This window comes from Panthera pardus, unplaced genomic scaffold (assembly GCF_024362965.1).
Source record: "Panthera pardus isolate Hobbes unplaced genomic scaffold, ASM2436296v1 HiC_scaffold_6, whole genome shotgun sequence".
NCBI lineage: Eukaryota > Metazoa > Chordata > Mammalia > Carnivora > Felidae > Panthera > Panthera pardus.
The window spans coordinates 123,266,498-123,293,724 of record NW_026526991.1 but is presented as its reverse complement, the minus strand read 5'-3'; the positions used below and the strand labels follow the sequence as shown (position 1 = coordinate 123,293,724).

Genomic DNA, 27,227 nt, shown 5'->3' with positions numbered 1-27,227 from the left:
TAATAAAAACTTGGCATCCTGGTAAAATAATTTAAAATTTTCTTAATTAAAATTTTCTTTCTTAAAATATATGTAACATAAAATTTCGCATATATAACAAGTGTTCCTATTCTCAACATCCTTGCCAACACTTATTTTCTGTTTTGTTTTTGACAATAGCCATCTTATGCATGTGAAGTGATTTGTGGTTTTAATTAGCATTTCTCTTAGGATAGTGGCATTGACCATCCTTTTATATGCTTATTGGTAATTTGCATGTGTGTTCAAGTCCTTTGTCCATCTTGAATTAGTTTTTATTTTTTGTTGTTGTTGAATTGTAGGAGTTCCTTATATTATGGATTTTAATCTCTTATCAGAATATGATTTGTAAATATTTTCTCAAATTCTGTGGGTTGAATTTTCACTTTGTTGGTAGTGTCCATTGATGCACAAAAGCTTTAATTTTGATCTAGTCCAGTGTATTTTTTTTGTTGTTATTTTTATCTTTACCTTTGGTGTCACATCCAAGAAATTGTTGCCAAATGCAGTCATGAGGTCTTTCCCCTCGGTTTCTCCTGAGAGTTCTTTAGCTCTTGCATTCAAGGCTTTGGTTCAGTTTCAATTAATATGTATATGATATATACTGATACATATATACATATTATGTGTACATGATATAGACTGAAACATATCAGTCTTGGAATCCATCCTGCCTGATATTAATATAATTTATTTAGCTTTCTTATGCTCGTAGGTTACCAGTATTTCTTTCACAGCTATTTACTTTCAGTTTACATTTGTCTTTGTATTTAAAGTGTCTTGTAAATGATATATAGTTGTTTCTTGCTCTTTTATTCTAACCAACAATCTCTGTCTTTTGATGGGATATTTATTCCATTTACATTTAATGTAATTATTGATATGCTTATATTTAGGTTTTTTATTTTTTATTTTTTAAACGTATCTCAGTTTTTAGAATTCCCTCTTTTTACCTTTCCTGTTTTTTTTTAATTTTAATTAAAAAAATTTATCATTCTATTTTTACTATATATCTTTGCAATTTTTATTGGTTGCTCTAGATGTTACAGCAAACATCTTAAATTTGACCCAGTGTACCTAGTGTTAATATTGAGTTAGTCAAGGTTAAATATAGGGATTTTAGTACTGTTTATTTCTATTTACTCCTACTTATTCTTAGTGCTATTATTGTCATATATATTGTAAATATAAATTACAAATCTATCAAAACGGTGTTATTATTTTTGCTTCATTCAGTCTTTTTGTCTTTTAGCAGGATTAAGAGAAAAAAAAGAACACACACACACACACACACATATATATATGTTACATATATAATTTAAAATATATATGTGCAGGATATATAAATTATATATACATACACTTTAATATAACATATTTATCATTTTATTCAATCTGATTCCTAGCTGGTGTTATTTCATCCGTCTTTCTAAAGATAATTTCTTTAGTATTTCTTTTAGTAGAGGTTTGCTGGCAAGTTATTCTCCCTGTTTCCTCAATCTAAAAATTTATTTCCCTTTCAATTTTAAAAGAAGGCTTCACTGGGTATAGAATTAATTTTTCTGTTTATTTTTATTCAGCACTGTGAACATATAATTTCAGTATCTATACTAGTTTCAGAAATAGCTGTTGTTAGTCGTATTGTTGTTTCTCTTTATGCATCATTTTTCTTTGTTTTCTTTGTTCAGTTATAAGATTTTCTCTGTATCTTTGGCTTATAACATTTTGGCTATGGTGTATCTACTATTAAGCTTACTAGATCTTTAATTGTTTTCTACCAGACTTAGGAACTTTCCAGGCACTATTTTTTCAAATACTTTATCTTTCGTCTTCTCTTCTTCTGAGATTCCACTTATATCAATTTTGGATTGTTTCATATTGTGTTACAAGTCTCGAATGGTGTTAATTTTTGTCAATCTTTGTGATTCTTGAGTTGATAACTTCAGTAATGTATTTTCATGTTTACTCATTCTTCTTCAGTGATCTCCAATCTATTATTCAACCCAGCTAGCATCTTATTTTTTATTTTCTGTTATTGTAGGTTTCAGTCTCTGAGTTATAATTTGGTTATTTATTTTAGAATTCCCATTTACTCTTGAGATTATCTATGCATCCATTGATACCTAATGTTCTTCAGTTGGTTAAATAATTTTTCTTAGTTTTTTGAATGTATCTATGACAGGTACTATCAAATCTTGGTCTGATACAGTCAACATCTTGACCCACTTGGAGTGATTTTCTATTGGCTGTTTATTTTTAGCCGATAATGATCATACTACATTTTTTTCTGTATGTCAAGAGGTTTTTGATTGAAAACTAGATATTACTGATAATACATTTTAGTGACTCTGGATTCTGTAATGTTCGTGTTAAGATTTTTGTTTTCTGTTTCCATACATAGGTAGTTAATGTACTTGGTTTTAAACTGTAAACTTGGGGCGCCTGGGTGGCTCAGTCGGTTAAGCGGCCGACTTCGGCTCAGGTCATGATCTCACGGTCCGTGAGTTCGAGCCCCGCGTCAGGCTCTGTGCTGACAGCTCAGAGCCTGGAGCCTGTTTCAGATTCTGTGTCTCCCTCTCTCTCTGCCCCTTCCCCATTCATGCTCTGTCTCTCTCTGTCGCAAAAATCAATAAACGTTAAAAAATATATATATATAAACTGTAAACTTTATCTAGTGCACCGAATGTAGCTACTCCTTTCTCTGCTCTGTTTTTATCATTTTCCAGTGTTGCTTTTTTGTGCATTCCTTCTTTATCCATGCTGTGTCAGTTTCAGACTCTCTTTTCTGAAACTTCAAGTCCACAAGGACATAAAGCTTTGTGCCTTCTGGTGTTTGAGCTATATACGGTTAAAAACTATACTGTTAAAAAAAACCTTAACTTTGAAGATTGTGTCCACATAGCTCTAATCTTTCAGGAGAGTTTTTTCTCTGGTCCCTACCTGCATTTTGCCATGCTTTCTGTTGTCGCCCCTGTAACTGTGTAGCTTTGCTGTTAGGATTTCTAGGATTTCTCTTTTAAATTTTCTTCTGAACTCTGATCTCTCATTCCTTTAGCCAGTAAGACTGTCATTGTGTCAGTTTTTACAAACATAGCCAAAGGGTAAGGGAGATTGTCAATTTTTTCAGATCAAAAAGACACAAACTCACTGTTCTCACCACTTTGAGTTGCAAGTTTGTATGTGTATTATGCTTTCCTCTGATTTTTGTCTGCTTTGGAAATTTTCCGGTTTGTATTTTAGAATTAACTTTATATATTTTATGCCATATTTACAATTGTTATCTCTGGGGAGAGGGAGTGCACAGCCATTTCAATCCCTTCTCCTACTGGGATTTCATCTATAATATGTTTCAAAGTAAGTTTTGGCTATGTCTTGTATTGATTTCACAATCCCGAAATTTTATAAGTCCATTTCATAAAACTGGATACAGTCATCAATCTAGTGAGCAGAATCCAATTTGCTAGTTTCATTACAGGGAAATTTCAAAATCCCAGTGAGGTTACAAGTAGAATTTTGAATAAATAGCCTTAGAGATCAGTGCTGGAAAGATTGATTTTTTTTTTTAAATCAGGTCAGATTAATAAATAGATGTATTTACTGCAAACATGGCTAGTGCATATTGTTTCAGAAAATAGTAAGAATTCTCTCTTAGGGACGCCTGGGTGGCTCAGTTAGTTGAGCGTTCTACTCTTGATTTTAGCTCAGGTCGTAATTTCATCATTCATGAGTTCAAGCCCTGCATCTGGCTCTGCACTGAAAGAGCAGAGCCTGCTTGGGATTCTCTCTCCCCCTTTTTCTCTGTGCCTCCCCCACTGTCACTCTCGCTCGCTTTTTCTCTCTCTCTCAAAAAAGGTAAATAAACTTAAAAAAATCCCTTTTAACTTATTTTTGCCTCAAATTGAAATCAATGAATAATGGCTGTATCATTTGTGTAACAGATTGAAACTTATCAAGTAGTTTTCTGTCTTTTATTTCATTTCTGTTTGTAATGCCTCTTGCTTTGTATCAGCTTCTGTACCTTTAGATTCTTCCCTTATGTGCAAGGAGAAACCTGCTTCATTCTCTAGAATTAATGCCAGTATATTTCTTACAATTGATGATCCTACATGACATCCAAACACTCAGAATCCATATTTTACATTATAGTTCACTCTTGGTGTTATATATTCTATGGGTTTGGACAAATGCGTAATTGCATATATACAGAATTATAGTACAATACAGAGTACTTTCATTGTCCTAAAAATCCTCTGTGCTCTGCCTGTTCATTCCTCCCTCCCTTTTCCCTGCCAAAGCCCTGGCAACTACTAATGTTTTACTGTTTCAATAGTTTTGCCTTTTCTAGAATGTCATGTAGTTGGAATCATAGAGCATGTAGCCTTTTCAAATTGGCTTCTTTCACTTCATAATTAATATACACTTAAGTTTCTTCCTTGTCTTTTCATGGCTTGATAGCTCATTTCGTTTTAGTGCTGAATAATATTCCATTGTTGAATGTACCAAAGTTTATTTATCCATTTGCCTACAGAAGGATATTTGCTTGCTTCCAAGTTTTTGGAGTAATGAATGAAGTTGCTATAAACATCCATGTGTAGGTTTTTATCTGGACATAAATTTCATCTCCTTTGGTTATAAATACCAAGAAGCCTAATTTCTGGATCATATGATTAAGAGTGTATTTATTTGTAAGAAACCTTACCAAACAGCCTGTTAAAGTGATTATACAATTTTGCATTCCCACCATTAATGAATGAGAATTCCTATTACTTCACATTCCTACCAGCATTCTATATTGTTGGTTTCTGGATTTTGACCATTTTAATAGGTATATAGTAACATTGCATTGTTGTTTTAATTTGCATTTCTCTGATGACATATGTATGGAGCACCTGCTACCTGTATATTTTCTTTCATGAGGTGTCTTTTCAGGTGTTTGGTCTCTTTCTTTTCTTTCTTTCTCACCATCTCTTTCTTTCTTTCTTTCTTTCTTTCTTTCTTTCTTTCTTTCTTTCAGTTTATTTTTGGGAGAGAAAAAGAGAGCATGAGCAGGGGAGGGGCAGAGAGAGAGAGGGAGACACAGGATCCAAAGCAGGCTCTATGTGGGGCTCAAACTCACAAGCTGTGAGATGATGACCTGAGCCAAAGTTGGATGCCCAACCTACTGAGCCACCCAGGTGCCCCTCTCTTTTTCTCTTTTTGTAAAACTGGGATGTTTTAATTTATTTCTTTTACAATGGAATAAATAATTCTGATGACAGCAGGTATATAAAGCTATTTGCTAGTATTCAGAACGAGCACAATCATAGTGGTTTTCCTGATTGGTGTGTAGTCTTTAGTACTTATGAGGAGTTATTTGTCTGAAACTGCTGTTGAACTAGCAAGACTGCATTTATGCATCCATCATTTTCAGGATTGTGTAACCTGGCTGTGTGTCTCCCATACAACCTTGCCTTCTTGTGTCACAAGGCCCAACTCACTCACTTACACCTCAGTGATCGTACCTTTGGTAATAATACCCAAAGTTGTGCATAGTGTGGGTGAAGGATTTTTTTATACCAAGTAGTGGCAGGCAAAAAGTGGCTTTCAATTCAGGATGTGTTACATGGGCCTTTTTGAAACGTAAGGCCATTAACCTAATGAATCACTCTTATTTAGGTGATTTTCGAGTAAAGCCATCTCCAGCAAAGCAATTTTAGAAACCATCTTCTACCATGCCTGCTCTTTTTTTCTATCCTGTTCGAATAACTGTTAATACTTCCATTTGTCCCTGGGCATGAACTTTGGGCAAAGGGAATTCCCATTTTCCTGCTTTCTCTTTGTTTTTATTTAATCATGTTGGAAAGTACTTTAGCTGGGGACTGTCCCTCCCTGTCCAGAAGGCATGCAAGTAGTGCTCCTTGTAGAAACTTTTCATCATCCTTTTGTTTACTGTTTTTATTTTCCTGCATGTTGATAGTCTTTTTCATTTGTATTTTCTCAGTATGGCACTGTTTATGGTAAAGCTTGGCTTTCAGACTAATCATCTTTTTTTTTTTTTTTTTTTTTTTTTGGCCTTCTTTGAACATTCATGAGCCTTGCCAGCTTCCTTCTTTCCCTTTTTCTCGTGGTAATACAAAAGAAATCCACTGTGCTTCGAGTATTTGTTTTGTGGCTTGGAGACAGCCACATAGATGCTGGGTGCAGCTGCTTGGGAGTGAAGCAGCTCTCAATTTTTGGGTCTCACAGACCCACGAGCTCACTCTACAAAACCCGTGACGGGAAAGAGACAACTCTAAAAACCTGGCCCATTTTTTTTTAAATTTGTTTAAATGTTTTATTTATTTTTGAGAGAGAGAAAGAGAGAGAGACATTCTGTGAGTGGGTCAGAGAGAGAGGGAGACACATTCACAGCAGGCTCCAGGCTCTGAGCTGTCAGTACAGAGCCCCATGTGGGCCTCGAACCCACAAACTGTGAGATCATGATCTGAACTAAAGTTCGACGCTCAACCAACTGAGCCACCCAGGCACCCCAAACCTGGCCCGTTTCTTAATCAGTTGTCTGTTTTCTTATTGTTAAGTATTAAGAATTTTCTGTATGTTTTGTTTAACAGTCCTTATTAGATGTAAATGTTCGCTGTAAGCTTGAGAAGAATGTATAGTCTTATGTTATTGGATAAAGCAGTGTTAGGCATCATTTACATCCAGCTGATTAATGATGTTGAGTTCACCTTTGTCCTTACTGATCTTTTGACTGTGAAATGTGTCCTTTTCTGTAAGAGGGGTGTTGAAGTCTCTAATGATGTTAGTGGATTCATCTGTTTTTTGTTTTTGCTTTTTGCTTTTTTAAAAAATTCTGTTAATTTTTGCCTCACATAGTTGGACACTCTGTTTTTAGGCTCATAAACATTAACGATTGTTAGGTCTTCTTGTACTATTGACCTCTTTATCATTATGTAATAAAATTCTTTATTCCTGATGATTTTCTTTGCCTTGAAGCCTGAAAAAAAAAATTTCTTAAACAAATAGAACTTTCAATTCATAGTAACATGGGAATACATTTTGGATTAATAATGGTCATATCTGATAAAGTATTTTTTTAATTTTAAAAATTATTTTTAAAATCTCAAAAATTTAAATTACTAAATTATTTTTTGAAATTTAGGTCAATAAGTTTTTGTTAGAAGGTATTGTTTATCTAGTAATTCTCAAAAATAAGCCTTCAGTTGTTTGTTTCATTCACTCACTTGACAAATATTTTGAGTACTTATCATGTGACAGACATTTTTTTTGGTCAAATACATTAAGGATATGTGAGTTATATAAAGAAAGAGAGAGTATAATGGAAATTGATTACACAATTCCTAAAGAATTATTTACATCAAATTCTGTGTGTGTGTGTGTGTGTGTGTGTGTGTGTGTGTGTGTGTAAATGGTACTCTGGAATTGTCCATTGAGTTTCTCAAATATATTGGACTAAGAATTCCAAATTATACCCTTCCCAGTCAACTCTTCTTTTTTTTTTTTTTTAAGTAAAATGCAGTGCCTATGTTCTACACAGTATGTAATAGAAAATAAGGTGCCAGAAAAACAAGGGTAAAAAATTCTTTAATCTTACAAGTATTTGTTTTCCCCAGAGTGTTTATTTTGGGAAGAAAAATTAAGCTTGAATGTCTACTTTTCTTTTTTCTTCTTCTTCTTTTTTAATGTTTATTCATTTTTGAGAGAGAGAGGCAGAGTGTGAGTACGGGAGGGGCAGAAAGAGGGAGAACAGAATCCAAAGCAGGCTCCAGGCTCTGAGCAGTCAGCACAGAGCCTGATGCGGGGCTCAAACCCACAAACCGTGAGATCATGACTTGACCCAGAGTCAGTTGCTTAACTGATTGAGCCACCCAGGCACCCCATGAGTGTCCACTTTTCTAAGTATTCCTTTTGGATTGGTATCTTGGTTTTGCATCTTGGACTTGAAGGTACTATTTTAGCTGTTAGCATAAGTGGTTTTGAAGAGTGGATCTCAAAACTTAGCATGCACAGGAGTAAGTTGGAGAATTTGTTGAACAGATGGCTAAGCTCTGGCCCAAAGTTCTTTTTTTTTTAATGTTTATTTATTTTGAGAGAGAGAGCACTCATGGGGGACAGGCAGAGAGAGCCCGAGACACAGAATTCAAAGCAGGCTCCAGGCTCTGAGCTGTCAGCCCAGAGCCCTACTCGGGGCTCGGACTCACTAAGCAGGAGATCATGACCTGAGCCCAAGTTGGACGCTCAACTGACTGAGCCACCCAGGCACTCTTAGCCCAGAGTTCTTGATTCAGTATGTCTGCATTAGGGCCCAAGAACTGGTGACTAAACTAAGTTCTCAGGTAATCCTGATGTGCTGTTTCTGACCCCATAGTTAGAGGACAACTAGTTGAGAATATAAAACATGGGAGAAGGATCGCACTGACAAGTTACTTAATTTTACTTCTCTGTGAAGTAGTAGTGGTTATAATCCTGCCTCTCAGATTTGTTACAAATATTAAATGACAAACTATTACTTAATACTCTCTCATTGAAAGATCATTTAAAGACTGATCTAAAAACCTCAGATACTTTAGTTTATGTATCTCAGAAACTAATGGGGTTTTGGCCTAAAGTCTGTTTTACAAAGAATATAATTACTTTAATGAGCCTTTAAAAATTCTGTTTTGAAAAGAGAAAATAAATAAATAAATACAACCACATTATGTAATTTCTTCAGCTTTAAAATTTATCCATTGTTATTTTGTGTGTGTGTGTGTGTGTGTTTCTATTTGACTCGCAAAGAGTTTTTCTGTGGTGAATGTCATACAATATTGAAACAGGAACTGTGGGGGAGCCTAATTAAAATAGTTGGCTTTGATACATTTGATATTGAATTTTGAGTTGGTAAAGCCCCAGGTGGTTATATAAAATTTCAGCAAATGTTGTTCATTACTTCATTTATATTTCATGAGACTAGGAAAGAAAAACCCAAAAGCATTCTGCTAAAATTGTGTGTATGTTTTTTAAATTGAGATTCCTTGCACTTGTAAAGGAGAATTTTGATATAGAAAAGCAAGAATTCTCTAACACTTTTATTTAATCTTAAGCAACAGATTCAGGAAATATTTATTGAGTACCAATTGAGTTTAAGTCGCTTTACAAGGCTTTCTGGATATACAAGGTGAGGTAGATAAATAAGTTAAAATCTGTGCCATGATATGGGTAGAATCTACTGGGGAATAAAGCTTTATATTCAGTGAATTAAAACGTAACATGAAAAATACATTTAAAAAGTTGTGTATAAGTGCTCTAAAATTCTTCCGTAAGGGGGTAATTTTGAATCAAGGAATTTTGAGTGTAGGCATCTAAAAAGGCTTGGAAATGAGAATATACTTGAGATATGTTGTGGAGATATGTTGAGAAAGTAGTATAGAGGAAAGACCAAGAGCACAGGTTATAAGAGTGCTCAGAAGAAGGCAGATATAAGGGAGACCGAGAAAAGAAAGTGCATGATGTATTCAAGTAATTACACAAGCATATGCATTGGGTATATATCCGAGTGTCTGAGTAAAGTAATGTATGAAAGTTGATGCCAAATTTTTTTTAGAAAGTTATTCGTCAGATCCCAGTGAATTGAGACTTTATCCATAGAATGAATAGTGGTGACCAAAGGATGGCCTGTGGGCCAATTCTGGCCTGAAGCCTGTTTTTTGCAAATAGAGTTTTATTGGAGCAGGAATGTGACAATTCATTTAAGTAGTCCATGGATGCTTTCATGCTACAAAGACAGAAGTTTAATAGTTGTACCAGAGACCTTATGGCCCATAAAACCTAAAATATTTACTATATGGCCTTCACAAAAAAAATCTGACCCAGTTATGTAGCGTTGCAGTGTGGAATATCAGTCTGTGGACTATTAGTTACAAATACTTGACGATATAAGGAGCTTGCACTAGAATGCAAGTTAGTTCACTGCTTCTTTTATCAAGAAAGCTGTGCTCTGGAAAAAAAAATATGTCAGCTGATCTGGACAGTGTGTGTAGTAAGTAGACGTATAGTTGTAGAGTTCACTAAAGCTTTTTACTGTAGTCCAATAGCATACAGTTTAGTTCAAGGGTCTTACTTTGAGTTAGTGAGGATATATTGAAGGTTTCTAAGCAGGATGGTAGGATCAGATGTGTATTTCAGAAAGGCCCAATAAAGTCAATGGAAACTTTTTTTTTTTTGGACTCTTCTTCTGCATCACTAAAGCATAGTATAGACAGCCATGTGTGGAGTTTTGGAATCAGAAGGAACTGGTTTCACAACTTGGGGAGTCAGCTAGTAAGATTTGACACTGAAGAGGGAACGTTCCTTTTCCCTTTTTATATTCTAAAAATCCCACAGGAGAGGGGCGCCTGGGTGGCTCAGTCGGTGAAGCGTCCAACTTCGGCTCAGGTCATGATCTCACGGTCCGTGAGTTCGAGCCCCGCGTCGGGCTCTGTGCTGACAGCTCGGAGCCTGGAGCCTGTTTCGGATTCTGTGTCTCCCTCTCTCTGACCCTCCCCCGTTCATGCTCTGTCTCTCTCTGTCTCAAAAATAAATAAACGTTAAAAAAAAAATTAAAAAAAAAATAAAATAAAAAAAAATCCCACAGGAGAACTCTGATTAGTCTGGCTTGCTTAGGAAGCCTACCGCAGCAGTTGGTGGGTCAGGGATTTTGTCTTCTACAGAGAAGTTGGCGGCTGAGGTGAGGGGAACAGTCAGTTTCACACCACGAGAATAGTTCACTACAGATATTAGGGTAGTGTTACGGAAACTATTATAAGAGCTGCACTATTGAGCACTTTGTATTTTCTGCTACTCACGAAGCTAAAAAAGTCCATGACAACTTTTAGTAGATTACATCTCACTCGTTATGCTAAAAAAAGGCCTATAGTGGGGCGCCTGAGTGGTTCAGTTGGTTAAGCATCCGACTTCAGCTCAGGTCACGATCTGGTGGTCCATGAGTTCGAGCCCCGCGTCGGGCTCTGGGCTGATGGCTCAGAGCCTGGAGCCTGCTTCCGATTCTGTGTCTCCCTCTCTCTCTGCCCCTCCCCCGTTCATGCTCTGTCTCTCTCTGTCTCAAAAATAAATGTTAAAAAAAATTTTTAAAAAAGGCCTATAGTATCAGAATGAATTAAAAGGTATTTTTCAACCCAAAGAATACACCTGGACAATATGTCCCTGATGTTGTATATGTACAGGATCACAGGTCAGTTTATCTCACCCAGAAATAATTTGACTTGTCCTTGCAAGGATATTTTTTTTCTTACTAATTTATTTAGGGTGAATACCCACGAGATTCTCAAATAAGGGAAAATATTCAGTATTTTAATTGGTTAATTTATGTCATGGTTAAGACTTTAGAAACTGATTATCCTATGAGGCCTAGGAGACTTTTTAAAAAATAACACGGACAGTAAGTAAGATCTCTTTTTATAATCACTTTTTAACTGACCTGTACATCATCACCCAGTATCTTTCCTTGTGCAACTACTCGGTGTGTAACACTTTCTTTGTCTTATAACACTTCCTATGTGGTTTACGATATGTTTTATTAGAAAATATATGTGCCTATAAAACATCCTACTTCCTACCTTATATGAGAAAGGACAATTTTAAGGCCAGTAGAGAGATACTGATATTTTGTGGGTGACAGCATTGTTAGGTGTGGTCATAACTGCTTTGCCCATTCCATGGGGTGGGTTGATTTCCTCTGCAAGTACGTGCTTGGATGATCTCATCCCAAACACAAGCAAGTGTTTGTGTAATTCTTCAAGTTTCCACTAGGAATCATGCATACATCATGTGCCCACAATTAATGCATGTAATATTGGTGACCACAGGATGCAGTGCTGTGTTCTGTGTTCATAGTACGACGTGAAGACACAAATGTAGTTTTGTTGTTTGTGGTTTGCAAGTCAATCTCCTGATATGTGTCCCTTTTTTCTTTTCCTTGCAGATGGGGGATATTTCAGGGATATATACTTATAAGGAATTTCTTTAGTAATTTATATATATCTTTGTGACTGAATTATATCAAGTTATATTGGATTGGGAAAATTACACATGAATAGTTTTTAATTGTGTTTAATTCTGGGCAATTCATACAGAGACCTCCAGTTGAAGAATTGTTGATAATTTTATCATTGCCAGAATTAATGACTTTTAGTCACTTCGTTCCTCCATGGTCTCCAGATCTGTTCACTTTGTTTTGTCTTTTCTTATGTTGTTTTTCTCCCCCCAGCATGAAACACATTATCAGCTTTTCATGAATGATTTGATCTGAATCTATAGTTCTGTCACTTCATTGGTCTTTTTATTTCCACATTTGTTCTACTAATTTTAAACTCATTTATCAAGTTTTTATCAAGTATTTTTTGAGGGCCTATGATCCAGTTTGCTGCATAGGAAACAAAATAGACATGGTCCCTACACACACACACACACACACACACACACACACACACACACACACATTGTTGAACATCTAGCATAGAGCATGGTACATAGTAAGCAGTCAGTACGTGTTATATTCTATGTATGTGATATGTATGCTTTCCTCCCATTTGCTAATGATGATTCAGTGATGATTTTGATCATCATTTTGGCATCTTTGATAAACAGAAATCCTTAATTTGAATATAGTCCCATTTTTAAATATTTCCCCTATGGTTAGCAATTTTTATATATTATTAAAACTTTCTTCCACATGATAAAGATATTATTAGGTTATCTTCTTTTTTCTTTTTTTTAATGTTTATTTTTGAGAGAGAGAGAGAGCATGTGTGGGAGAGGGGCAGAGAGAGAAGGAGGCCAGAATTCAAAGCAGGCTCCAGTCTCTGAGCTGTCAGCACAGAGCCCGACCTAGGGCTTGAATTCACGAACCGTGAGGTCATGACCTGATCTGAAGTCAGATGCTTAACAGACTGAGTCATCCAGGTGCCCCTATTAGGTTATTTTAGAGAAACTTTATTGTTTCACCCTCTATATTCAAGGTACAATCTACCTGGAATTCATTATTTTTTAAAGCTGTGAAATAGAGGCAAGTTTTGTTTTTCCCCCCACATTGCTACCTGATCTATTCAGTCCACATTGAAAAGCTTGTCTTTTCCTTCAGTGCTTTGAAGAATCACACTTTTCAAAATCAGGTGTACAAATATATGTGAATTGGTTTCAGGAGTCTTTTGTCCATTTATCTGGTCCATTTTCCTATCTTTACTTCAGTACTGCTCTGTCTTGATTATTCCACATTTATAATGAATTGACCTATTAAATTCTCTTTGTTTTTCTGTACATTAAAATTTGCTATTCTTAGTCCTTTAGATTTCTAGATGAAGCTTAGAATCTGTCAATAACTAGGAAGAAATGTCTGTGGAAATTGTGCTGGGTCTCAGTGAATCTATGAATAAATTATATATTCATTTCTGTCCTTGTTATCCCTAGGATCTTGGAATATTAAACACACAAGGAACAAAACTGGAAGTGCTTACTTATTGAGACATAATTCAGACTAATAGTTCTGCCTCTTAAAACGGTCTTAATTCATACCCTCTGTGGTTTATGGGACACTAAATCCTTTATTCTATTAGCAGCAACTAATGACATAAACATAACTGCAAATCACAACTATAATTTATTAAATACATAGAATGGGCCAGGTACTCTTTTAGATATTCCCTTATTTTATTTCTGATTCTTATTAAGACCATACATGGAACATCTCATAAATGAAGAAACTAACATATTCAGCAGGATTCACTAACCTGCCTAATATTGTCTACCCAGTAAATGATGAGGCCAGAGGCCACATTCTGTTGTGGGCTTCTCACAATCATGTTCCCAGTGACTTGGGCAGGCAAGACGCAAAGATCCACTCAATAACTATGTGGTAACTTCTCCATCCATTTGCTATTGGTGATTCACATTTCTTTCCTCAAAAAAGAAAAAAGATATAACTTTCAAAATAAAAATGGTTTTAATAAGTAGCAAATTTACATTCTATAGTATCTAGCATAATCTGTAGGTGAGAAAGTGGTAAGAAATCTAATTAATCAGAGTGCCAGAATGCCCATACTGTGAGAAATCACCTCTTCACTTAATACTTCGAAAGGCTGCATATTACCTAGATGTCTTTAATGTTTTATCTCTTTTTTTTTTTTAATTGATATTTAAAGTGGGAGTATAAACTCTGTCTTTTATGGCAAGATTACATTGATATTTAATTGTTTTCATCCTGATTCTTTCTCTTTGACTTGGAGCTAGGAAGGGAAAGACACATTTTAAAAATTATCTATAAGCTTATTAAAATATATTTAAATAAAATTGACCTAAATTAATAGAGACTAAATTTGAGACTTGAAAACCTTTTAGACCTATAAGGAGAACCCCAGACCAGTTTCCTGTCTATTTTCCATGCTTTATATGTGTGTGTGTGTGTGTGTGTGTGTGTGTGTATATACAAATGTATACACATATAGACATGTATATATGTATACATTTATATGTGTGTGTATATATATGTATATATATGTATGTATATAATTTCTTCTTTATGTGCCTCTTCTAAACATATTCAGTTCTTTAGGGCCCATTTTACCCACATGAAAATATGATTTCGCTCAAATGCGGAATCTATAAAAACGAATGAACAAAAAACAAAATGGACTCCTAAATACAGAGGACAAAGTGGTGGCCACCAGAGGGGAGGTGGATGGGGGCAGGGAATGGACAAAATAGGTGAAGGGGGTTAAGAGGTACATACTTTAAACTTCTAGTTATAAAGTAAGTAAGTCACAAAGATGAAAAGTACAGTTTAGGGACTATCATCAATAATGTTGTAATAATATTTGGTGACACATGGTGACTACATTTATCATGCTGAGCACTGAGTAATGTATACAATTGTCAAATCAGTATGTGGTACGTCTGAAACTAATATACCATTGTATGTCAATTATACTACAATAAAAAATTAAATGTTAAAAAAAAAGAAAATACGCTGTACAAAGCTGACCACATTATTGGCAGTATTATTGTAAAAAAAAAAAAAAAACCCACACAACCAAATTATTACAGACTAGATTTGGTAATTTCAGCCTTTATCATAATTTGTGCACATTGTACCAATGATACATGGATTTAAAATCAAAATAGTAGAATAATTATTTCTTTTTTTTTTTTTTTGGTTTCTTTGATCCCATCAAATAACTTTATTCGCCAACATTCCTTAATTTACAAAGCCTTAGTCATTCATACACATTAGGGGGATGCACAGTGTTCAAGGAATTTAAATATAATGTATCCTACCAACCCAAGTAAACTAAGTACAAAAAATATTCACATAAAGTTGTTCACATGTAGGTCCTAGATTACCAGCTTCTGTGCCAGAAAAAAAAAATAAAGAAAAATAGATTTATTAAGTGGTATTTGAAACTAACTTTGAGCCTGGGTCAAAACCTCTCTTGCACCCAAGTCAGCCGCACACGAACGTTAAAACTCTGCCACATAGTCCCTTGTTTTGATGAAGGAGGCCCAGGGGGTACAAAAGATTTCTTTAAAATATTCTTCAATAAAGTCCCTCCCTTCTGTGGCCTCTCGTGGAAACAGATGTGGGGACCTGCAGGCGATGGGTGGCAGTGCATTCACCTCTAGATGGTGGCTGAGGCAGCTTATGATAGCCAACCCTCAAGTCCCACCTCCTGGTTTCCCCTCCGAAGGCTTCTCTCTAGACAGGAGTCCCTGTCCTCCAGGCCTAGCGGGCAAGATCAGAGACGGGCCTGGCGTCCTGAAGGCTGTGCCCCAGCCAGGTGTGGAAGGTTCGCCGAGGCACCATCTCTGGGCCTCAGCCCCAAGCTTGGCCTTTGTCAGGTTGCTGGTTCCTAAGCGACTCCAGTAGCGCCGTGCCTGTATGGCCACCACACAGGCCAAGGAAGGGGAAAGGAGTCAGGGGGGAGCCATAACCCAAGAGCCAGCGATGCCCCAGATATGGGGAGTGCGCACCCAGGATTAAAGGTGAGAGATGCACTTGGTGGGCGGGGCCGGAAGCCCAGGCAACATGGAGCAAGGTGAGGGCAGAGAGTTAGGGGTCTCCCTCCTTAAGGAGTACTTTTACCAAAGGTACTCTGAGGTTGAAACTCAGACATCCATCCTATTAAAATCTCTCTTCTTGAAGAGGTACACCACAAAGGCATGGAAGGAAGATTCCCACAATGCCCGCTCTTTACCTTTTCTTAGAAAAAAGGCTGAAGCAAAAATAATCATATTGCTCCAAACACTGGTTTTGTAGGAGTCAGCCAATATGTCAAGGAGTTGAGAATCTTGGAGGAAGGGAATGATAGAGGCAGGGAATGTCCAGGCGCAAGAAGGCTGTGAGAAAGTCTGCTGAGTGATCTTAGCAACCCAGGGTTACGGAGCAGAGGGAATGCTGGGTGTGTGCCCTTCTCTGCCATCATTTGCTCTGGGACCACTACTGGCAGGGCTGTGAAGGAGGCCAGGGCCCTAGTGAGAGTCAGATCTCCACCAGTGTTGGGCACATTTCTCCTCCAGCTGTAATTAGGCTATTTCTTTAAACATTTTTTATTTATTTATTTTTATTTTTATTTTTATTTAAAAAAAATTTTTTTTAACGTTTATTTATTTTTGAGACAGAGAGAGACAGAGCATGAACGGGGAGGGGCAGAGAGAGAGGGAGACACAGAATCGGAAGCAGGCTCCAGGCTCTGAGCCATCAGCCCAGAGCCCGACACGGGGCTCGAACTCACAGACCGCGAGATCGTGATCTGAGTTGAAGTCAGACGCTTAACCAACTGAGCCACCCAGGCACCCCACTTTAAACATTTTTTTAAAAGTTTTATTTATTTTTGAAAGAGCGAGAGAGACAGAGGACACAGTGGGAAGGGGCAGAGAGATAGAGAGACAGAGACAGAGACACAGAATCTGAAGAGGCTCTGGGCCCGGGCTCCAGGCTCTAAGTTCTGGGTTCCCAGCTGTCAGCACAGAGCCAGGGGCGGCGCTCGAACTTGTGAACCACAAGATTGTGATCTGGGTCGGGGTCGGTCGGATGCTCAACTCACTGAGCCACCCAGGTGCCCCCAAATAGGCTATGTCTTAAATGAACATTCAATACACTCCCTTAGAAAGGCATCCGTGGGGGCAAAACTCGTCTGGGTGGGAGGAAAGAATTCCCACTCTCCTGTCCTAATGTCTCAGGGATGAGATGAGGCCAAGGCCTTCTACCTTAGTCCCCAGTGCCCAGAAAGGGGTCAGATGTAGCCAGTCTTGAACAGACTGTGGCAACCTCTTGGCTACAAGTAAGAGGCAGTAGAATAATTATTTCTGTTGAAGATTATGAGTTATCATTATGCTATAAAACATTATTATACTTTAGGAAAACTTATAGAGCAATAAATTGTGGTCAATGATGAACTATATAAAGTATACCCAAAAATGATGAACTGTATTATAGTTTATGATTCTCTTCTGTTTTATTGTTCTTTTTTTAATCTGATAAATGCTTTGTACTTTCCCCAGAAATACCACAGATGGCTGGTATCTGTATGCTGATAGCTCAAATGGAAAGTTTGGTGATATGGCTGATATACTCACTCCTGTTATTTCACGCCTGGGACCAAAATGTACTCTGGTGTTCTGGACTCACATGAATGGGGCGACGGTTGGTTCTCTCCAGGTATTACTTAAGCAATTGCACTTTTTAAAACTTCTCTATAAAAACTCATACAGTACAATCTAGTGGTATTAAAATATAGTTTGCTAATATGTGACAATGGATAATTGTCAGCACCTTACTCGTTTCACCATGGTATGATTGAAAGAGAGCTGTAGCAGAATGGGACCTGAATGGCTAGTAGGATATTGGTTTTACTATTTGGTTTATGGTTATTATCTTTACTATGAGGTTACAGCTTCTGTAATACAGTTTTGTACTTGAAATGTTTCATGTAGGCTTTAGTATCAATGTTCTAAGAATACCAATGTTCTGAGAATAGTGCATATGGATTAGACACACTTTGGTGATGTTTGAATGTGCATTCTTCATACTGATGGTATTGCTGCTATGTTTCCCAATTATCTTTTTTCAATTTTTTCCTTGTGAAAAAAATTAAACTCTTTTCAGAATTACTGTTTAGACTGTCTCAAACTGTTTCAATAATCTCACAGATAACTCCAATATAACCTTTACTCAGAGTTCCTATTTTTTTTTTTTTTTGGTCCATTGTCCCGGTATTATCTTTTATAGGAAAAATTCCATACAGGATCACTTATCGTACCCAGTTATTTCTTTGTAGTGCTTTTCAAATTGGAATAATTCCTTAATCTTCTCTAGACTCTTAGGACCTTGGTATTTTAAAATATTATAGTCTAATCCAGTATGTAGAATCTACTCATTTTAGATTTAATGTTAAATGTGTATGTTTGTTATAATCAACATTGTGTTCTTTTAATTGCATCCTAATGGTAGTTTATGATATCTATAGGTCTCATTATTTTTATACCCTGTGTTATCAATAAATATTTTGTGAAGAGATATTTTGATGGTATGTAAAATCCTGTTCTCAAGTCAATTTTACTTGCTAGTTTTTGCATTCTTTAATATTTTTCGCTGGAATTAATTTGACTATGATGATGGCTTAATTGTGATTTTTTAACTCCATTATTCTGTTTACATTTGTACATTGGTTTTCTATTGTACAAAACACCATCACCCACACCACCACCAACAAAATCACTTCTCCATTTAGCTCTCCATTTATTGACTTAAATCAGTGTGGATTCATGGGTTCGTTTTGTATTCAGTTTGTTATCATCTATCATTATTTATTGATTGTTACCTTGCCCCAGATATGCTCATAGGATACTCTTTAAGCTGACTTTTTGTCTCTTTGACAAGCCCATCAGTCTTTGAGCATTTCCTTCATGTCTGTCTAAGCAGATGTTCCAGACTTCTGTTACTTTTATCCTGTTCCATCCCTGGAGTTAACTGTTTTTCCAGAGGGTCCTGGTTTCTTTTAGAAGACCAAGTTATACAAGCAAACCAGAGAGAGGTTCTTGAATCTCAATGCAGATCCCTAAATCTTGTTTTCCCATATTGGCTGTGCCATATATAATATATGAGGTTTTAAGTAATATGTAGAGATGCATCACTTACACAGAATATGCCAACTCAGTTTTCAAACATCTCCATTTGTACCGTTTCATAGCCTTTGTAGCACTTTCCAGGAAGCCATGTCTGAACGATAAATCCCAAAGTCCTAGAATTGTTTAGCTCTAGAAGTTTTAGAGCAGGGATATCTTGCTAAAAGCAGGCACAGAAAAGGGCTCTCCCCTTGTCAAATACTATCAATTTGTTTGCCAAGAAGTCCATGTTTAGCATATTTGCCAAGAGTTTACAGTTAGGTTACATGCTGTCCAATGAAGAGAGAGAAACAGACTGCAGACCAGCTGCTTAATCACGTCTTCCCCATACCTTGAGTATAATTTTAGTATTAGGTACTTTGGGTCTCCATTTGATCACTGTATTAATCTAAGATTTTCCTGACTGTATTAAACATTTATTTTTCCAAATAAGTTTTAGATACACATATTTCACAAATATAGGTAGTTTTTATTGTTTACTTGTTTACCTGGAAATATGTTAAATTTATATATCGGCTTTAGAAGAATTATCTTGTTCATTATAGGTCAGACTCCTTACCTGTAATGATTTAAAAATAAACTTGTTTGTAAAGAAGTATGTGTGCATGTTTAATAATCTAAAAGCATTCAGGAGTCTTAGGAATTAAAGTTACAACTTATTTTTTTTTCTAAAAAATTTTTAGATGCTTTTATTATTTTTGAGAGAGAGAGAGAGAGAAAGAGCATGAGCAGGGGAGGGGCAGAAAGAGAGAGAGAAAGAGAGACAGAGAGAGAGACAGAAGATCCCAAGCAGGCTCTGTGCTGACAGCAGAGAGCCCGATGCAGGGCTTGAACTTACAAACTGTGAGATCATGACCTGAGCTGAAGTCACACACTTACCCATCTGAGCCACCCAGGCACTCCACAGCTTATCACTTCTTTTACATTGGCTTTCAAAAAATGGTTTTTGGCAAAATTGTACAACTTACTGCAGGGTTCTCATCAGAAAAAATGAGAATTATTTAGCTGGTATATTTTATGATTAAGAATTAATTATCTGAAAATTTTTTTTTCAGGTACAGGTTTGTATTAGTAGGTGAAAAATTATAAGATATTATTAAAATATCATAAGTAATTAGTTTTCAAATAATTAAAATAGTAATGTGTGATATTATTTTTTGTGCATGAATACATTTTCATAGTGATTTATATATAGAGTGGTATGTGTATCAAGATCTATTTCCCATATTTTTTAAAAGTATTCATCAAAAATGATTTTTATTTTTTTAGAAATTGTATTTTCTTGACCTTGATAATACGTTGTTTTAACTTAAATTATATATGTAGCAAAACTTTTGTGATATTTTTGTTAGTCTCATATTAGAAATTCTAAAGGGTCTAGAAACTCTACTTCTATAATAATTTGTTAATTATACTCCAAGAAAAATAACTGTTTGAATTTAATCATAAATAAAGCAATAACAAAACCATTACAGGATTACCTCCACTTTCGAAAGTCAAAACCCTCACAAACCCTTTACCAGAATGATTCTTTTGGTTGTACACATTGTATTTTTAAAAAGTAATGTTGTGATATAATTAAATTAGCCATCTAAGTCAATTAACTTTAAAATGTGGAATTGTTTTATCCTGTCCCTGTTCTCTTCAGTTACTCTCTTGTTGGCTCATTTTGTAGCATTCTAGGACAGCCATGATAATTTGTCTCCTAAGACAAATCTGAATTTCCCTTTGGAATAAGGATATAGTACTGGGGAGAATTTGGGGTTTCACGGCTCTTGGGTAGGGAGCTCTTCCCATCACAGCATGAGTCAGTGCCCACACACACCACCCACGTGTGCTGTTAAAAATATTGAATGGGCTCCCACTATAACACCACTGTCCCTATTGAACCCAAGAGGATAAGGAAGTAAAGTCATCTTGAAAAAAGCGCTTTAGTAAGTAATAAGTGAAGTAATAAGTGCTTTTTAGTCGACTCCATGAATATTATTTAATTCATAAAATTCCAATAGTTACTGCTGTCAGGTTTTTAACAGCTGATGTGGTTAAGAGCTCTTAATTAAATGTTGCCCAGATCCTTTGGACTTGACTGACAGATATTTGTGTACACTTTTATTACACAAAGCTTGTGAGGTACCCTGGAGACACATTGCTGTACGGAAAACAAAGACATCTAATGAAAAATGTCCCTGCTTTTCTCCAAGGGAATTCATGTTGATATTAAAATTTAAAAAAAAATCACTGGGAGAATTCTAAATGTTTAAAATTTATCAATACAGAATATTTTAACACCTCTTACTTGATTTATTTCTGTAGGTACTCAGCAAGAAAGACAATGTTACTTCTAAACTGTGGGCTCAAAGTGGACAGCAGGGTGCACAGTGGAAAAGAGTAGAAGTGTTTTTAGGTGTTCAATCACATATACAGGTTTGTAATCCAAGTAGTTGGGTGATGAAGAAATTCTGTTGATTTTTTTCTCTAATCCTACTCTATTTCCTCTGCTCATGGCCTTCTTGCCCTCCCATCCCCTTTCTGATGTGTTACATGAATACCTCCCACTCCATGTAGAATTTCCGTAAGGAACTTACAGCTTCAGATGTCCTAATTCTTCCTAGTTAGACAACCATATTCTAGGAATATGTAATGCCAACCATGCTCCACTTCATAATCGGCCTACCTCATATAAAGAACACCTCCCCCTATTAACAAATGTATTCTCAGGGACATTGGAGTAATTATGTAAATTTATTTCAAACCTAATTAAAACGACAGACTTTTGAAAGCACATTATGTTGTTGAAATTTATTAGAGATAATTTACTTAATTCAAAAATATTTTGGGGAGGCACGAAATTGTGTGATGCTGTATTTTTGCCTTCATGGAGATGACAATAATATTAGGAGGATAAGACCTATATGTATCTAATAATTAAAGCAAAAAGAACACGTAGGGCATAGATTAAAATGCTTGAACTGAAGATAATTACTTGCCAAGGTAATTGGTATGGGTTTTGTTTTTTATGGATTATCAAGAAAATAAGAGCTCGTGGACATGTGTGTGTTTGTGTGTGTGTGTGTGTGTGTGTGTGTGTGTGTGTGTGTGTGTTTCACAGAAGAGGGGTTTTATTGGAAGATAAGGCTTAGCTATTAAGATTTTTAAGACCTGGATCTGGAGAGTGAGAATCCAGAGGTATTTATGCTGGGGACATTTCTTAGTCTTAACTGCACAAAGCTTAATCTCATGAATTTAAAACCATTTATCTCTAGATAGAAGATACAATATCTTGGCTAATTATTGTGTTTCCAGTCCTCTGCATAAGTAGAAATAGTAGCCAGTTCTCCTGTGAATATTCAGGAGGTACAGTCATGTGCTGTGTCTGATAGATCAGCCCTTCTCAATTCCAGTGGAAGCCCAGACTAGCTACAGTTGTCTAAAGGCATTGATACAGAGAGCATTGTCCCCAATTTCTTGGAATGATAGGTGTTATAAATTCCATATATATTTTTTAAATGTTTATTTATTTTGAGACAGAGTGCAAGTGGGCAAGGGGCAGAGAGAGAGGGAGGGAGAGGGAATCTCAAGCAGTCACCACAATGTCAGTGCAAAGCCCAATGAGGGGCTTGAACCCACAAATGATGATATCATGACCTAAGCCGAAGTTGGACGGTTACTTGACTCAGCCACCCAGGCACCCCATGAATTCCACGTATTTTTGATCTCTCACTGAAGTCCACTTTTCTTATGGGTCATTTGTATTTAATTTAGTAAACTGAGAAGAAATAAGTTCACCCTGAAGGTGTAATTTTTGGACTGCAATTTCGTATTACACAACATGAAATTTAATATCAAAATGATTCCACCTGTTCAGTGTCCAAGATCTTTTAACTGAGCCTCAGCAAGAACATGTAGAAGATTTTGCTGCTGCCAGACATAGGCTCTACCCTACGCAATGAATTCTTACCTAGTTCTGTGCAAGCAGAATGCTTATATAGTAAAATCGTGTTCAAAATAACAAAGGAGATTTCAGCAGGAAGAATTAATTATTAATTTAGCCTTTCTGAAATTTGGTTTGTCATTTATTGAAATTTTATTGAAGAGGAATATGCCCATGTTGTTTGAATCTTAAACTTAGATATTAATGGCTTGTGAATATTTGATGTTTTTTGTGATTCACTCATTCCTACAATACAAACTTATTAAGCACCCTACCATGGGCAAAGCTCATTCCCATGCACTGGAGATAGAGTGATGAGCCAGGCATACTCTCCATGATTCTTCCATTTTTACAATACGATTCCCTTTCACCTCAGAAAGAGGAATACCTCTAACCATTGAGTAAGAGTAGAAGATATTTTTTGAAATATCTGAATCAGTACTGGGTGGTTTTCAGAGTTTTATTTGGGAGACCTCAAACTTAAACAGAGTATTTATTTAAAATATTTTGTATATAACTAGAACAGTCATTCACATAGCTCTTAATAAATGCTAAGTACTATACCATGACTCTGAAATGTTTATTCCTTTAGTGTTTCCAATAATTGCATAATCACTCTCTCCATTTTCTAGGTTAGAATACAGAAAGACCTGCACATTAGGAAACTTACTCTAGTTGTATTTTACAAAATGGCTTAGATAGGCTTTAAACATAGACAGTTTATCTACCAGTCCATAATCCAACTGCTATGCCATATTGCTTCCCAGCTTTTCCAAGATAGTTGACCCTGCATTTATACTACTGAAAAAAAATATAATTACTCTTTTAGAAAAGTGTAATCAGTATTCAAGTCTATGGACTCTTAACATTTTATGGACCATTGGGATCATAAGCAATGATTTGATCATTTGGACATGGCAGACACCTGAGATTCTGTCTATAGGACTGCACATGAACAAATTAATAAAGGAACACTTATCTGATTTCTTATTTACAGAACATTGCATCACATATTTAAGTGGTTAGATGTATCCAGACAATAAAGAACCCTTTTCCTTTTGTGTATCAGTATTTCCTTATAAAAACATTGTAGTCCTTATTATTTTTTCCAGTTTTGCCTCTTTTTAATAATTGCCAATCTCTCAATCTATCAAATTTATTTTTCTTTTCCAGCATATCTGTTATGAAGAACAATTTATATAAATTTGTCATATGAATTTTTGAAATTTAATTTTTATTTTTTGTTTTGATAATTTGAGAGACATTATTTGCATTTATTCTATCGTCTCATCTTAAAAGGAAAACACATAGGTTTTCATATAGTCATATAAAAGGATAACACATCTTAGGGACAAATGATAATTCTTTCATGAAAAATGATTGTTTAGATTTGGTCAAAAGGTGCTCTTGAGTTTGCACAATAAATATTTGTATAAAATCACTGAGGTAAATCTTTAGTCCTTGTTAACTCATTTCTAACTGTTCTAAATTTTTTTTAGAATATATGAATACTTCTGGGGTGCATGGGTGGCTCAGCTGGTTAAGTGTACGACTTTGGCTCAGGTCATGATCTCATAGCTCGTGAGTTCTAGCCCCACGTCAGGCTCTGTGCTGACAGCTCAGAGCCCAGAGCCTGCTTCAGATTCTGTGTCTCCCTTTCTCTCTGCCCCTCCCTCTCTCACGCTCTATCTCCTTCTGTCTCACAAAAAAAACAAACAAAACGAAACTTAAAAAATAATAAAATTTATGAATACTTCTTATCTTAACACACAAACAGATATTTGGCACACAGAGAAATATAACAGAAGTACTCTGAGTTAATCTCACTCAGAAATTTGAAACTAAACAGTTTGTGACTATTTATGTTCCATGAAACAGTGTTCATTGTTCGTCTAAGCAGTGGTAATGTCACAAACTGAAGGTGGGATTTCTAAACATTTTAGCAACTCCTGTTATTATTTCTAATCATTTCTAATTCTTTTGGATTCCATATAAATGGAAGCTCGCTGTCAAACAGTGGAACACATAAGGATTTTGTTCACCACATACGTTAATCAAAGGCAAATCCAAATCTTTTTAATTTCAAAGATGTGGGAAATTAAAAAAAAAAAAAACAGCTCATGTTATTGAGGTTTGATATCTTTGTTTTCACATAGTTGGGATTGATAGATCTGAGAAGTGGCAAGAATTGGGCAGAACAGAGGGTGTGTCACATCCTCATTCTCTTGGTGCTCTCTGTCACTGGATTGGCCTCCTCTCCATATGCAGTGAGGCTGTAAGAAATGAGCAGGTATTGTTTTGGATCAGAGAACCACATAGGCAGCAGTGGGTGGGTTTGTGGCTCCTACAGGTTTTCGGTGCCACCTGTCCTAAAAATCTAAACAAGAGGCACTGATATTACCATTTTCACATTTTAGGTGTTGAGGGTGGCACAGATATCACATGACCCTCAGACTTCCTGGGTCAGTTTCATTATGGGAGTATCGTTACGAGATTCCAGCCTGATAATCCTGTATTTAATGTTTGCCTCAATTTTTGAATGCTTGGACGGCTCAATTGACATCTTTCTTTTTCTTTTTTTTTTTTTTAAAGATTGTCCTCAGGGCAAAGCGTGGTGTCAGTTACATGGGAGATGTAGCAGTGGATGATATTTCCTTTCAAGATTGTTCCCCCCTACTTAGCCCAGACAGAAAGTGTACTGCTCAAGAATTCACGTGTGCAAACAGGCACTGCATTGCAAAGGACAAGCTGTGTGATTTTGTGAATGATTGCGCTGATAATTCAGATGAGTCTCCTTTCATTTGCAGTAAGTGGAAGTTTTCTGTTTCCTTGCTTTTGCCTTTATCTCCTACAACCTTGCACTGTATGTGGTGTGTTAATTGCTGAAACATAGAAAAAGTATGTATGGTTCAGCACCCAGAGCAGGTAAGGTGATTGACCTATTTAAATATGTTTCTTTCTTTCTCTCAGCACTAAATTTAGAACTGTAATTCATTTTAAAATGAGTTGGTGGGGGTGCCTGGGTGGCTCATTCGGTTAAGCGTCTGACTTCTGCTAAGGTCATGATCTCATGGTTCACGAGTTCGAGCCCCTCATCGGGCTCTGTACTGGCAGCTCAGAGCCTGGAGCCTGCCTCGGATTCTGTGTCTCCCTCTCTTCCTGCCCCTCCCCCACTCACTGTCTGTCTCTGTCAAAAACAAACAAAAACATTAAAACAAGTTGGTGGGGGCACCTAGGAGGCTCAGTCGGTTGAGCATCCAGCTTCAGCTCAGGTCATTATCTCACCATTCATGAATTCAAGCCCTGCATCGGGCTCACTGATGTCAGCACAGATCTTGCTTTAGATCCTCTGTCCCCCTCTCTCTCTGCACCTCCCCACTCATGCTGTGTCTCTTAAAAATAAATAAACATTTAAAAAATCGAGTTGGGAACTTGGTGTGTTTGAGATAATTGGCTATAGATTGGGAAACAAGCGTCTTCAAAGACAAACAGAATGGAAACTAATATTTTTCATGTGAAGGCAAGTTTTGGAGAAAAGACAAGCAAAGTGTCCTTTAAAGCCATGCAGGGCTGACAAATTCATGCAGGGCCGACAAGCCTCTATCCTTTGATGCATTTTAGAGTTGTCATTCCTTTATGTAAATTATGAGATGTGATAAATTGTTAAAAAAATAAATATCCAGATAATATATTAGACAAAGTGATCTTCTAAAGGATATACGTATCAATTATATGATATTGTAGGAGACCAACTCGTAATAAACAGCACCTATTAAGATATCCTCAGCTAAATGGGCCATATATGCTCATTTGGGTAAGTCTGTAAATTGTGCGATGCAGTCCAGTGATTACCCATCTCATCGCAAATGAGCTGAATACAGATTGTCAAAATGAAGGTTGACAAATTATTCCATTTGTAATAATTTCTGAGCAAGAATATTATAGTTTGAGCCTTTTATTGTTTTGTTTTTGTTTTTGGTCTGTTGAACCAAATCTGGAATATCCAGAACAACTTCAGTATAAGAAGAGCTCACATTTGTATAGAACTTTTACATTTCAAAGCCCTTTTATCTACTAATCTCTACCTGATCTTCATAGAAGCCCTGCAGGGTGAGTGGGACACATA

The 27,227-nt window shown here is 36.2% G+C and overlaps 1 protein-coding gene and 1 pseudogene across 2 annotated transcripts in view; one reads left to right on the top strand and one right to left on the bottom strand.

Annotated features, from left to right (window-relative positions):
• MALRD1 (MAM and LDL receptor class A domain containing 1) overlaps positions 1 to 27,227 on the top strand; it is a 770,287-nt gene that overhangs the window by 294,408 nt on the left and 448,652 nt on the right. For both annotated transcript variants that reach the window (XM_053896000.1, XM_019460623.2), the window contains exons 23-25: positions 17,548 to 17,704; positions 21,484 to 21,594; positions 25,694 to 25,907. In XM_053896000.1, the coding sequence (XP_053751975.1) occupies positions 17,548 to 17,704; positions 21,484 to 21,594; positions 25,694 to 25,907 (482 nt within the window). The remainder of the gene's footprint in view (positions 1 to 17,547; positions 17,705 to 21,483; positions 21,595 to 25,693; positions 25,908 to 27,227) is intronic.
• LOC109273623 (ribosome biogenesis protein NSA2 homolog) lies at positions 5,358 to 14,135 on the bottom strand (annotated as a pseudogene).